The sequence below is a fragment of the Quercus lobata genome, chromosome 4 (genome assembly GCF_001633185.2).
Source record: "Quercus lobata isolate SW786 chromosome 4, ValleyOak3.0 Primary Assembly, whole genome shotgun sequence".
Taxonomy (NCBI): domain Eukaryota; kingdom Viridiplantae; phylum Streptophyta; class Magnoliopsida; order Fagales; family Fagaceae; genus Quercus; species Quercus lobata.
Genome location: NC_044907.1, coordinates 23,595,628 through 23,610,660, shown reverse-complemented (window position 1 = coordinate 23,610,660; position 15,033 = coordinate 23,595,628). Strand labels below are relative to the sequence as shown.

The window sequence follows — 15,033 nt, the reverse complement described above, 5'->3', positions numbered from 1 at the left end:
TACTTTCATTCAAAGGCAAAGTGAGCAAAATCAAAAGTTTGAATCCATGCTCACTAGGCTAGATGAAGAGGTAAGAGAGACCAAGAGTCATATAACTAGGCTTACAAATTCATTGAGTAGGACAGAGAGAGGGAAGCTTTCTTCCCAAACTCAACCCAATCCCATCAATCAAAATCTAAAAATTGGCTCTAAAGATAAATAAGAGGAAGTAAAAGCTATGACCATTTTGAGGAGTGGTAAAGAGATTGATAAAAGTTCTCCTTTTGTAACTAAGAAATCTAAGGAGACCCTAGTTGAAAAAGAGAAGGATGAAACTGAGTCACTTGGGCTTGATGACATTGAACAATGCCCAATCCCTCCACCATTTCCACAAGCCTTAAAATTACCTAAGAAATTGGACACCACATCTGAGATATTAGAGCATTTGCATCAAGTCAAGATATATTTTCCATTATTGCATGTTATCAAGCAAGTGCTTGCATATGCCAAGGTAATTAAGGACCTATGTACCATTAAGAGAAAGCATCATGTGAAGAAGACTGCATTCCTAGCAGAACAAGTAAGTGCAGTTATCCAACATAAGACCCCACCAAAGTATAACGATTCAGGTTGTCCAACAATCTCTTGTACTATTGGAGATTACATCATGGAGCATGCATTGCTAGATCTTGGGGCAAGTGTTAATTTGATCCCTTTTAGTGTATATCAAAAACTTGGACTTGTTGAGTTAAAACCTACTTCAATAACTTTACAGTTGGCTGATCGCTCTATAAGGGAATCGAGAGGGATTGTTGAGGATGTGTTGGTGAAAATTGCACGATTTTATTATCTAGTTGATTTTATTGTTCTAGATTACCAACCTGTTTTACATACTAGTGTTCATACCCATATTATTTTGGGTAGACCTTTTCTTGCCATAACTAATGCTTTAATTAATTGCAGGAAAGGAAGAATGCAACTCATTTTTGGTTCCATGACTTTGGAGCTAAACATATTTCATGTGGCTAAACAACCACATGAAGATGATGACTGTGCTTATGTGAACCTTATTAGGGCGGTGGTTCAAGAAGAGTTTAATAAAAATTGTTTTTTGGTCCTCTTGAAACTCTTCTTAATAATTCTGTTGGTTCTTATGATTTAGAATGTCATATTCATGTATCTAAAAATTTTTTTTTGTTGGATTCCTCACAGGTTTTGGAAGAACAACAAATGATGGCAATTAATAAAGGATAGAAGCCTTGCTTTGAGGAGCTACTAGAAAATGAAAAAAAGCTCATGCATTCAAGTGAAGAGGCACCACATCTGGAGCTTAAGCCACTGCTCGGTGGTCTTAAATATGCATATTTAAGCCCAGGTAAGTTAAAACCTAGGTGGGATGACCCTTTCATTGTAAGGGAAGTGTTTAACCATGGAGCTATAGTAGTTGAGGACCCTAGGGATGATAGGATTTTGAAAGTAAATGGATAAAGGTTAACACCATTCTTAGGGGGAGTTATACCAGAGGAGGAGACTATGTTACTGGAGATCCCTGCCTATAGGGATGCTACGTGAACTCTGAAAGAGCCTTATGAAATTGTACCATATTTGTTTTAATTTTCTTTTCTTTCTGTTTTTTTTTTTTTTTTTTTTTTTTTTTTTTAGCTAACATTTGCAGGTGTGAAAGAAATTTCAAAAAAAAAAAAAAAAAAAAAATTAAATGCTTAAGGCAAGTTCTTCCCTTTATACTTGAGTTTATTTTGGCTTTGATACATTAAGGACAATGCAATATTTTAGTTGGGGGGAGAGATCTACACATTTTGCTGCACCTTGCATGATTTTCGTTCTTTCTTTTTGGTTGCAACTTTTCAATTCTTTAAAAAAATAATAATAATAATTGAATTTGAAGGCAGAAGAGTTATAAGCTTTATTTTTATATAATGTGATGGAATCTGAGTTGGTTATACTATTTGTTACATTAAGGCCCTTTCATGAAAAGCACAATTGAAAACTTTTGAGCACAATAGCTGGGTTAGCGGATGGTAGGATGTTGGATATGCATGGATCATGAACAAGATAGATATAAGCTGAAACTCAACCCATATAGAGAGTTCTTGAGCCTTGCTTTTTCTTTGTGAGAGTATATCTTTGTTTGAACTCTTAAATTTCTCTCATATGCTTTAGTTTTTGTAAAAGATCTCTATATTTTTTGGTTGACTACTGGAAACATTATGGGGAGATATACCATGATCCTACTTATTTTTGTTCTTAGGCATGCTGGTTTATGTGGAATTTTAGGAGATGAGAGCTTAAGGCCATCAATCTTGTGTCACCAGCTAAATAAATATTCAGCCTACCTTTACATTAACCATTGTCACCATCATTTAAGTTATGAGAAATACTTCTACAATATCACAAAATATTTTTATTTATGGGTATTGTCTTGGGGGTTCAAGTTTTGAGCAATTGATGCGTTTAGATACCACCACTATCTCCCTTTTCTTTAAAAAAAAAAAAGAAAAAAGAAAAAAAAGAGGAGACATACATAATCAATCAATAAATCGTTGGTGTCTTATACATCTCTTATATATTTCAGAAAAGTTATATAGTTAAGTAAATGTTGTTTTGATTCAAGTTGGTTGTTATTTCTATGAGTTGAGTTTGGCTTTAATTTTTTGCATTTGATTCATATACCTCATATTTCGAAAAGAGCAGTTTGCCTTTACCTAGCCATAAGATTATACTATCACTGACCTTAAAGTCCTACTTAATCCTAAAGGTGCATGGCTGGTATGTGTTTGAGATAAAAACTGGGGATGAGAATGGTATTAACCTCATGTTTCCAGGAATTCAACATCCTTTCCAAGAGATCTTTTTTCGTTGTTTTAGAGGCTGTTTTTGTATACACATGTGATATTCTTAAATCTTCTTCTTTCCTTTTTGTTCACATGTGATTTGAAGAGAGAGAGAGAGAGAAAAAAAAAAGTCATTACTTCTATGTGTGTTCTTTCAGAGTGTTGATGACTTAAGACAGGTTTTGGAGTAGAGGCTAATCTAGATTATTCTTGGTCTACGCATGTTTGGAAAAACCGGTTTGATTGGATGGGCTATGCACACACACACACTCCAAAAGTGAAGCTAGTGAAATCTCTTTAATATAATGAATAGTATCCCAACTCAAAAATTGAAAGTTCATTTGTATGATATAATGATAAAGTAGACTAACATTTATTGTAGGAATTTTCAAGAAACCTTTGACTTTTGTGGGTAGAGTTACTGTAAACCCTCACGAGATTAAACTCGTCCACTAGGGGTGACCTAGTCGTTCAAAGACTTGCTGCACATGGGAAGTGCAGTCATGTAGCCTACGAAAGTGGCTTGTATTTTAGTTTTAATTTTTCACTTTCAGTAGACATGGGTGCTTTATGGATTGTTAGGGATTAGCAAGATTTAAGTTGGGGGGAGGGGGTGTGATAATGGCTTAAAATGTATACTTGTTATATATTTATGTGAGTGTTATTTCCTTATTACTAAATTTATATAATTAAGTCATGATTTGCATTAATCCCTATTATTTATCTTTACATAATTTCTTGAATAAGATGTCATTCATTGTGTGTAATTTTATACTTTTAAGAAATCATGTGAAAAAGATAAGTTTACAGGAGTTTGTGAGAGAATGGAGGCCAAACAAGAATTAAAGTGGAGCTAAAGGACCATGCTTAAATGTCTAAAGAGGTGCAGCTGGAGTGCTTGGGTCGTCTACCATGTTTGGAAGCTTCAAATAAGGAAAGAAATCAAAGAGGTAGAATCTAAGAAGGAAAAATTAGATTTGAGTATTGATTAGTATTTTAGGCGTATATCTCTCCTCAAAAATCCAATTGACACAAGGCTAGATGAGTTAGAACTGTGACTTAAATATCTACAACGTTTCAGTTTTGAGTTTTTCAAAAGTTCACAATTTTTGAAGGCTGAAATTAACTCACAATTTACTATTGTAAATCTGGACGAAAATTAAAATAGTAAAAGTTTTATTTTCTTTGGACACTTTTGACGTTAGGGTTTTGAAGGGAAGCTGTGTAGAACGAATTTTGGATAGAGAAAAACTTGTATTTTCCTTTCTCTAATGGCAACCTAAACTCTTTGCTATCGCTAGGGTTATGTTTCTTCTATATAATATGAATATTCAATATGATTCTTTCTAGAAATTTATCAATAACATATTTGATTGTTCAATTAGATTTCTTTTGATGTATTAGTTCTTCAATGCTTTCAATAAGTTCAATCATGTTTTTCTTATTTTTTAGATGAATTTCTAATAGTTTCAAATAGAAATCAAGTTTTAAAGTGAATGAGTTTTTTCTGAAAACTTTTCTAACCGCATTATTAATCTAGGTTATTATGCGTTCTTGAATTGTCTTTGTTCAACCGAATCATAATTATTTAATTGTATAAGAACAATCAATTATGAAATATATAATTTCTTAAATCACAAAGAATATCATATCGATATAGGGAAACACCCCGATGCCCTGATATTTATATTATTGATTTAAATCAGTTTTTATTATTATTCTTGTCAACAATCACCAAGCAAAAGTACTTTTATTTTTTACCCAAATTGTTTTTTAAATATATTATCTTTGAATTTACCCTGCTCCTTGTGATTTGACCTTGGTACTCCGAGAATTATATTGTTACGATCTCCTACACTTGGGAGTGAGCAAGCACTTGGATTTCTACTTTTTTTTTTTTTTTTTTAAATAAGAGAACCATGGTTCTTAATGTGTCACGTATTAATTTATATGATCTTATGGATTATGTATTGTTGTCTTTTGATATCACATATGGGTCTTATGCTTCCAATTGTTTTGGGGGGTTTTATTCCATAAATAATCGAATGGGTTATCTCTAATATTGATTGCAGTTCTAATAACACCCCTAAACATTATATTTGGGCATTAACCCCAAAGGAAGCTAAAATATTTATTTTAAAAGAGGAAAAAAAGTCATAGATGAAATGTGTCTCTCATGATTCGATATCAAATTTATTACTAAGGCTTTGAACTCCTCTCTTCCATTCTTGTAACTATTAAATTATTATTAAAAAAAATCTAAGTGTGCAGAACCATTTTCCAATGTTTAAGTTTTGAATGTGTATAAAAACAAGTAACTAGAAAATTTACCCAGTAAAGGTAGAAGATTGAGCACACCAATAATGTAGAACCATTCAGTTTGACTTACGTTCTACAAAACCCATCTTGAAGAACATTAGTCAAACTGCCAAAGCCCATAACGTATAATGACTCTCTCTCTCTCTCTCTTGGAGACTAGGCCGAGGCCGAACTGCGAAAGCCCATAACGTATAATGAATGAGAGAGAGAGAGAGAGAGAGAGAGAGAGAGAGAGAGAGAGAGAGAGGGTCATTATACGTTATGGGCTTTGGCAGTTAGGCCAGTGCGTAGACCAATTAAAATTTGAACAAGTAGTTTTAAAGAATATATTTATGTTGTTGGGACGTTATGGGCTTTGGCAGTTTGGCCGTTGCGTAGACCAAATAAAATTTGAACAAGTAGTTTTAAAGAATATATTTATGTTGTTGGGAGATTACGATTCGAACAAAGTTGCACATCATTTTGGGAAGGTCGAAACTCATACTGTGCTGAAGTTCTTTCAATAAAATTTAATACTATTTGCTCGTTTGAGTTACTTGAGAATTGAGATGTAACTATTAACTAAGGAGGTGTCTGCAATTGACTTCCCTGCTTTGTTCTGTTCCAGGTAAATATGCATTGGTAGGGTAGTGTGTTAATGGGATTTGAACTCCTCTCTCATTCCACCTTCATTGTATTATTGACTCGTTCTGACGACTTTATCTAAGTCTCAGCATCATGGCCTCTAGAAGTTCTGACGGCATGGATAACTGTTGCAAATTCAATACAAACGTAAGAACACCGGTATATGATTTGAACGGGTTAAGCATATAAAATTCCATACATTAAATAAGATTCCAGCATGGAATTTGAAGGGAATTAACACGAAATTCCTAACCTGTGAAAAACAAAAATAAAGAAAATACACGCCAAAAAGAAAAAAAATAATTACACGCACAAGACAGTATTTGCGTGATTCGGCAACTACGCAACATTATTTCGGATCGGATCGTCATCGAAATCAAACATAACTAGTTTCCACAAAGTCCAAATTTTTTTTCTAATGCATATAAAATTCCAACATCTTCTAAAATTGAGGGTTAAGCATGTGTTTAGTGTATCAATACATTAAATAAGATTCTGAAACGCGTTCAAATCCCAAATTCCACCGTGTATGGACAAGCTGTGTCCTAAAATAAATAAATAAATAAAAACTAGTATCTATTGTTGGGAAAAATTCTATATAAGTGAAAATAAATTTTAGCAAACACAGCGGAAGCATAACCACACAAAAATACAAAGATTTACGTGGAAACTCTTTCTCCTTGAAGTGAAAAATCATGAGATAAACTCTGAATAATTTCACTATATTAAATAGAGATTACAATGCTTTAAAAATACAACTTAAATAATAAAATAAAAAAATAAAAAAAATAAAAAAAAAAAAAAACTCTCTTTTTCTATTCACTCACTACTCTCTTTCTCACTATGTATCTCTCACAATTTTCTCTTATTATCTATATTTTTCTCTTTTCTTTTGCTTGCTTTTACTCACGCAATTCTTCGAGACTATATTGTCCTCAGACTCGCTCGGCCTTCTCCTCTTCTTGCTCACTGGCCGAATGGTGTACTTTATTTTTTTGATAAGGATGGTGTACTTTATATTTCTTCATCCTTTTCTTCTTTTCTTCCTTCAACGTGTCTCACAAGTTTAACATCACATCTTCACATAACTTTTTTACATCACTTCATAAATGTTGCTGGACTTTTGTACATCATTATAAAGAAAAAGATAAATGTAATTCTTCTCTTTTGGTCAAGCTACTTCAGCAAAACCCATTTCACTTTGCTGACTTCTCAGCACTTGTCCAACAAGCTCATTTAATGTGCTAAGCAAAAGGGTGGGCTGGACATGTGGGTGTCGGCACCCAACATCTATATATAGGAAGTTGTTTTGTACAGAAACACATACAGAACTTCTCTTCTCAGAAAATATTGGGTGCTATATGGGTTTCCGATTCCACAAGATGCTTTTGCAAGTCACGTGGGTTGGTGTGTTATTATCAGTGACTACTTCAGCCTCAGCTGTACTATCATATCCATCAGCCCTACCTAATTGTCAGAACAGTTGTGGAGGTGTAGAAATTCCATATCCTTTTGGAATAAATCAAGGATGTTACCTAGATGAAAGTTTTTCCATCACTTGTGATAACTTGACAAGCCAACCTATGTATGGAGATGTTATTGTTAAAAACATTTCCATCGAAGACCACAATATAGAGATCTCGGCCTATACGGCCAGGGACTGTCCCCATGGCCACCAACCTAATGCGCCTATGAATAATTCCGATAGCCCCAATGGTCCCACCCTCTGGTCCCTTTATTTCACAATTTCTGACACTCAAAACGTGTTCATGGCCGTCGGGTGTGACACTTACGCATACCTTAATGGTTTTAAGAACAGTGAATCTTTCTCCCTCGGCTGCATGTCGGTATGTGTAAGCGCTAGTAATGCGGTTAATGGCTCTTGCTCTGGGATCGGCTGTTGCCAGACGGAAATTCCTAAAGGAATGAAAAATATTAGTTTGAAAGCACATAGTTTTAATAATTATTTCGAAGTACAGAGTTTTAAACCATGCAGCTATGCCTTTATTGTGCAAAAAGACAAGTTCAATTTCTCAGTTGATTCCCTTCGAAATCTTCCTAAGAAGATGCCAATGGTTCTTGATTGGGCCGTCGGAAATGACACATGGGCGGTCGGAAATGAAACATGTGCTGTGAACACAAAGAATTATTCATGCGGAGGGAATAGCACTTGTAAGGGTTCCGAAAATGGAGGATACTTTTGTCTCTGCATAAATGGTTACCGCGGGAACCCATACCTCAAAGACGGTTGCCAAGGTATTCTTCTTGTACGATTTTTGATATGGTCAACTATAAGTAGTATATAATAACTTTTACTAACCATGTCAGAATTGTTATACAAAAATTGTGCTCACGTACTTTCTTATAACCCGTGCTTGTATTTATATTTCCTCAAAGTTACTTAAAGATGGGCTTTATTTCCACCACAGATATTGACGAATGCAAAGAGGGCAATAACAACTGTACGGGCAAAAACACTGATTGTGTTAATGAACCAGGAAGATATTATTGTGTGTGCAGCATGGGGTACCATTTTGATGACAGAGGGGCATGTGTCCATCCATCATCCAATCTAGCAATTAAGTTCACCATTGGTAAGTATATTTAGGGTGGGTTTGGCATAAGAGTTTTATTTAGCTTATTTTATTACTCAGCTTATTTTTACTACTATTCATGAATTTCAATACACTTTTTGATACTATTCATGGACCACATTATACAATTTCAATTACTTTTTACCTTTATCTACAATACTTTCAGCAAGAAGTTTTCAATTTTATCTCAATAAATTGTTTTCAAACGGAGCCTTAATTACAAGAAATCCTTGTTGCGTATAAACTACTTTACAGAATTTTATATAGAGTAAAAAAAATTGAAATTGTGACTTTAAGTCAAGGTTTTTGGTATTTTTGATTGTGTAAAACAGTTTGTATGTATTAAATACAACCCTTTAATCACTAATATATATTGTAGTACATTCATGAACAACTCTTATTGAATTTGCAGTTGATTTTCAATTACGACTGCACCATATATATATATATATATATGAGTAATTAATTTTTTATTTAGTACTTCAAGAGTACATCTCTATGATATTTTCTTCTCTCACATAATAGTGAACTTTATTAATTAAATTTTAGTGAGAGCCATCATTTATGCAAGAGGAGGAAGTAGTATGAGTATTCAGTTGTACTTCTGATAGTATTATATGATTTCCTTATAGCATTTTATTGTGAATTTTTTTTTTGTACTGAAGAATATTCACACAATAAAAGTCTTGTGACATAAATTTTTTTTCATAACTTTTCTTATAATGTTTGACATTGAATGTTATGATTGGTGGATTGTAAAAAAAGTGTTACATTGAATTTATCTAAAAGCAATGTTTCAATTATAACTTCTTAACATCTTATGACAAGGTTATCAAAAAATTTGAGTCTCTAGTATCACTTACATTATAGATTTATGTCATAACACCCAATATTATTGAAATTATATCTATAGGGTTTAACCTTTTTGCGTTTAGTGATGTCTTTTTATATTATATAAATTCTTTAATTAGAATATCCTTAATGTGTTATTTTTCCAAGAATAAAAAAATTCCATATGATTAAAACACTTTTTTTTTTCCTATACTATAATTATTTGTAGTTATATCTCAAATGGTTGAAACAATCAAATTAGGGGGGGAAAAAACCTCAAATGGTTGAGGTAAGTGCCATTACCTCCTCTCAACCAAAAAAAAAAAAAAAAGGTGAAACTACATAAAAAAAATCTTAGATTTATTTTTTGACTCTTGGACCATAGAGTGATTTTCAACGGTTGATTGCCAAATAATAATAACAATAATAGTAATAAAGAATGATGGTTGTCAGGAAAAATGAAAGGTAATTTGAACTGTAAAATTTTTTTGTTTAAACTGGTTTACATATAACTTCCACATAGTATTGATATTTCTTTCTTCAACTCATTGTTGGATTGAGATTTATCAATTCAATTAGTTGGTATTATCGGGAAAAAAAGAAAAGTGGATTATTCAATGTGGTTGGAAATATTTTAAACTCACTGCCCTTGTGTTCACAACAAAATTAAATGAACAGTCTTAAACTTTTAATATCTGACTTAACTCAATTTGTTTACCAACCTAATTTTCATTCTATATTTATAGAATTAATGTATTCCATTACTGTTTGTATCTTTTTTATTTACTTTTGTTTATCATCAAATAAAAAGATTAAATTGAAATACTGTAATTATGATATATCTAACTGAAGTCTTGCCAATCTGGAAATATCTACATGGAATGAGAGAATGGAAAAAGAGAGTGAAATAGTCTCTCTCTCTCTCTCTCTCTCTCTCTCTCTCTCCTTTTGAAGAAAGCTAATACTCTCATTTTTTTTTTGGAATGGCAATATTCTCAAAATTGATCTCTTATATTGTCGAATTTTATTATATTTTATCTTTACTTTTCCTCGCGTCCTCGGTACCCTAGCTACAATTTTTTCATTGTTACTAACCTCTCTTGTTCTCTTCTTTATCATTTTAACTTCCAAATATAATATACATTTAAATTGACTTGATTCCCAATCTTTCGAAAAAAAAAAAAAACTATACAACGTCTCTTTGTGTATATATATGGAGTATTACATTTGTTCGACCAAAGAAATATAATGGATAAATTTTTGTACTTTCTTTAGAATAAAAAAATGTCAACTTTTGTAGTTGAATAGTGTAAATATATTCATTAACATCAATAAAATTATTATGAATTTAAATCTTACGCTCTTGCCTGCATCATCTCCTAACCAAAAAAATGTAAAAAAAAATTTTCATAGTGATCCGTATACTTTTTTGCCTATAGGGTTTAAGGTATAAACTATGAAGTCCATTAATAATATTTTATTTCTTTCAAATATAGGTATTGGCATATGCATTATAGCTATGCTTGTCTGTAGCTCTTGGCTGTACTTGATAATAAATCAAAGAAAGCTAACGAAGCTTAAGCAAAGGTTCTTTCAGCAGAATGGTGGTTTAATATTACAACAACAACTCTCTGGACAAGATAATTCATCTAACATGGTAAAAATATTTACAACAAAAGAGTTGGAGAAGGCTACCAACAATTATCATGAAAATTTAATCATTGGTCAAGGAGGGTTTGGTACAGTTTATAAAGGATTTTTAGAAGATGATAAAATTGTTGCCATTAAGAAGTCAAAAAGAGTAGATGAAAGCCAAATTGAGCAATTCATCAATGAAGTGGTTGTACTTTCTCAAATTAACCACACAAATGTAGTTAAACTATTGGGTTGTTGTTTGGAGACACAAGTTCCTTTGCTAGTTTATGAATTTGTACCTAATGGTACTCTCTTTGAGTACATACATCATGCAAGCAAGGTTTCTTTTGTACCATGGGAAACTCGTCTTAGGATAGCTATAGAATCAGCAGAAGCACTTTCGTATTTGCACTCTGCAGCTTCTCCATCTATAATCCATAGAGATGTCAAGTCTTCAAACATATTACTAGATGATAAACACACAGCAAAGGTATCAGATTTTGGAGCGTCAAAATTAGTTCCACTTGACCAAACACAAGCCATAGCTACAATGGTGCAAGGAACTTTCGGGTATTTAGATCCTGAATACTTGCTCACAAGCCAATTGACAGAGAAAAGTGATGTGCATAGCTTTGGAGTGGTTCTTGTGGAGTTATTAACAGGGAAAAAGGCAATTTCTTTTGATAGACCTGAGGAGGAGAGAAACCTTGCTCTATATTTTCTTTCCTCTTTGGAAGAAAATAGATTGTTTGAAGTTCTTGAGAAGAATATAGCAAATGAAGAAAATGCAGAGCAACTGAAAGAAGTTTCGACTCTTGCAACGAGGTGCTTAAGATTGAAAGGGGAAGATAGACCTAATATGAAGGAAGTAGCAATGGAACTTCAAGGTTTAAGAAAGATGGAAAAGCATTCGTGAGTCAATGTTGGTTCCAACTTGGAAGAGACAATACTTAGTTTGTGAGCCATCTGATTCTCATGAATTTGATGTTAGTAATAAAATAACTATTGACTATGATAGTGCGAAACATCATGTAACATTTGTCATCAATAATGGGGGACAATCAAAGCTTGGTAACATAACTTTACCAAATGCTATATGCTAGTTTGTATAATTTCTTGCCTTTCAATTTATTTCCTTTCCTTCTAATTTTTTAGGAGTTTTCTCCTAAATGCAAGTGTAGGGATTAATAATGAACTTGAAACTTTAAAATTGTAATTTTATTATAATGCCTTTTTATTCTTATCTTACTTTATCTGTAAACACTTCACATAAATCTCTTACCGATTTCTTTATATTTGTGTTTTCGTATTAAAATAAATATACATAATTCATACTTAAAAACAAAACTTAAACATGATATATATATATATATATATATATATATGTGGGGTGCAAATGATTTACGGGCCAGGCCCATCTACCCAGGGAGAATCCAACGGCCCAAGCCGAGGAGGATTATGGCCCAAGTACGACAAAACAGCCTTTGGGTACCGCCGAGGGTATTTCAGTCCTCGGCAGACCCACAGTACCCCCAAAGGGAAGGGTAAAAACGGTATAGGATCGGAACTTGGAAGAAAGATCTAAAATATCCAGGAAAAGCTGCCTTTACTGCCATTCAATGCTCTGAACCTGACAGAGCCGCATTCTTTGGCTTCTACAACCACCCCCAACGACTTTGGGGGATAGACTGATGGGACAAGTATCAGCCTTGGAAAGATTGACCCTACACGTGGATGAAGGATAAATGGATACAGGCGAGTATAAAAGGAAAAGGAAGTAACCTTGTGAAGGGGCTGGGAAAAATGGCCAAAAAAACGAGAGCCTCCCAGCCCACCTCCAGGAGAAACACCCTAGGGGTGACGATCGTTTAACCTTGTATGAACGCCACGAAAAACCCACCGCCTATCGATCAAGGCCTAGCCTTTCAAACCCACGCTCTACAAATGATATTGTTAGGGCCGTTTTACGTGCGAACCCGACACAGTCACGGTCCGCCACGAATCGTGTCCCTACAATTGGCGCCGTCTGTGGGGAGGCTTGTGTGTTGGCGCAGGTGGTAGGTCGAAACAGTTCCTCTGTTATTTCTAACCGTTGGTTATAGAGTTCAAGTATAAAATCTCACTAGGGGCTACGTTTCTTGACGAGGGGCTTAGCTGAAGAGCTAACTCCCCTAAAAGCTAAAGTTCCTCGTATAGAACAAACTAGGCGCTTGGTAACGTTAACTGTATAGATAAACTCAAGGGGCTTGGCTGAGTAGCTAACTCCCTTAGAGCTAAAGGCAAGCCAAGGCCCCATACAAAGGGAAAACTAGGTTTTGGACAGAACCAAGGCATTGCATAGTCCTCGAACTCAAGCCTCTGGGGAAACCAACTACTTGGATGATGGAAAACTAGGTTTTGGACAGAACCAAGGCATTGCATAGTCCTCGGACTCAAGCCTCTGGGGAAACCAACTACTTGGATGATGGAAAACTAGGTTTTGGACAGAACCAAGGCATTGCATAGTCCTCGGACTCAAGCCTCTTGGGGAAACCAACTACCTGGAGATGGAAAACTAGGTTTTGGACAGAACCAAGGCATTGCATAGTCCTCGGACTCAAGCCTCTGGGGAAACCAACTACTTGGATGAGGAAAACTAGGTTTTGGACAGAACCAAGGCATTGCATAGTCCTCGGACTCAAGCCTTGGGGAAACCAACTACTTGGATGAGGAAAACTAGGTTTTGACAGAACCAAGGCATTGCATAGTCCTCGGACTCAAGCCTATGGGGAAACCAACTACCTGGATGAGGAAAACTAGGTTTTGGACAGAACCAAGGCATTGCATAGTCCAAGCCTATGGGGAAACCAACTACCTGGATGATGAAAACTAGGTTTTGGACAGAACCAAGGCATTGCATAGTCCTCGGACTCAAGCCTATGGGAGAAACCAACTACCTGGATGAGGAAAACTAGGTTTTGGACAGAACCAAGGCATTGCATGGTCCACGGACTCAAGCCTATGGGGAAACCAACTACCTGGATGATGAAAACTAGGTTTTGGACAGAACCAAGGCATTGCATGGTCCTCGGACTCAAGCCTATGGGGAAACCAACTACCTGGATGATGGAAAACTAGGTTTTGGACAGAACCAAGGCATTGCATAGTCCTCGGACTCAAGCCTCTGGGGAAACCAACTACCTGGATGATGGAAAACTAGGTTTTGGACAGAACCAAGGCATTATGGTTGGGGAAACCAACTACCTGGATGATGGAAAACTAGGTTTTGGACAGAACCAAGGCATTGCATAGTCCTCGGACTCAAGCCTATGGGAAACCAACTACCTGGATGTGGAAACTAGGTTTTGGACAGAACCAAGGCATTGCATAGTCCTCGGACTCAAGCCTCTGGGGAAACCACTACTTGGATGATGGAAAACTAGGTTTTGGACAGAACCAAGCATTGCATAGGACCAAGCCTCTGGAACCAACTACTTGGATGAGGAAAACTAGGTTTTGGACAGAACCAAAGGCATTGCATAGTCCTCGGACTCAAGCCTATGGGAAACCAACTACCTGGATGTGGAAAACTAGGTTTTGGACAGAACCAAGGCATTGCATAGTCCTCGGACTCAAGCCTATGGGGAAACCAACTACCTGGATGATGGAAAACTAGGTTTTGGACAGAACCAAGGCATTGCATAGTCCTCGGACTCAAGCCTCTGGGGAAACCAACTACCTGGATGATGGAAAACTAGGTTTTGGACAGAACCAAGGCATTGCATAGTCCTCGGACTCAAGCCTCTGGGGAAACCAACTACTTGGATGTGGAAAACTAGGTTTTGGACAGAACCAAGGCATTGCATCGTCCTCGGACTCAAGCCTCTGGGGAAACCAACTACCTGGATGTGGAAAACTAAACACTAAACGAGATTTAGCTACCCTTTCAGACGAATTATTTAGAGATTATCGTTCTCGGACATTGGTCTAGCATGCATCGCGTAGTACTCAGCGCTTATCCCGGTTAGTTCCAAGAATTTAATTTATTGAAAGTTATCATTGTTATACTTGATAATATTTGTGAGTTTAAATTAGTAGGAACCTGTATTAAAGCATTTTTTTTCTGCTCGAAATATCCTTAAGAGCAAGCTTGCATTTAATATTCATGCATAAAGTAGTTGTTACGGAGAAGAAAGATATGTATAGAGAAATGGACTCAT

General features: G+C 35.2%; 1 protein-coding gene and 1 pseudogene across 1 annotated transcript; both read left to right on the top strand.

Annotated features, from left to right (window-relative positions):
- Positions 1 to 217: 217 nt before the first annotated feature.
- On the top strand, positions 218 to 1,233 carry LOC115984867. Its single transcript, XM_031107863.1, has 3 exons — positions 218 to 801; positions 943 to 1,039; positions 1,192 to 1,233. The coding sequence occupies exons 1-3, from the start codon at positions 218 to 220 to the stop codon at positions 1,231 to 1,233; spliced, it is 723 nt and encodes a 240-aa protein (XP_030963723.1).
- Positions 1,234 to 7,135: 5,902 nt separating this feature from the next.
- Positions 7,136 to 11,937, top strand: LOC115984866 (annotated as a pseudogene).
- Positions 11,938 to 15,033: the final 3,096 nt, after the last annotated feature.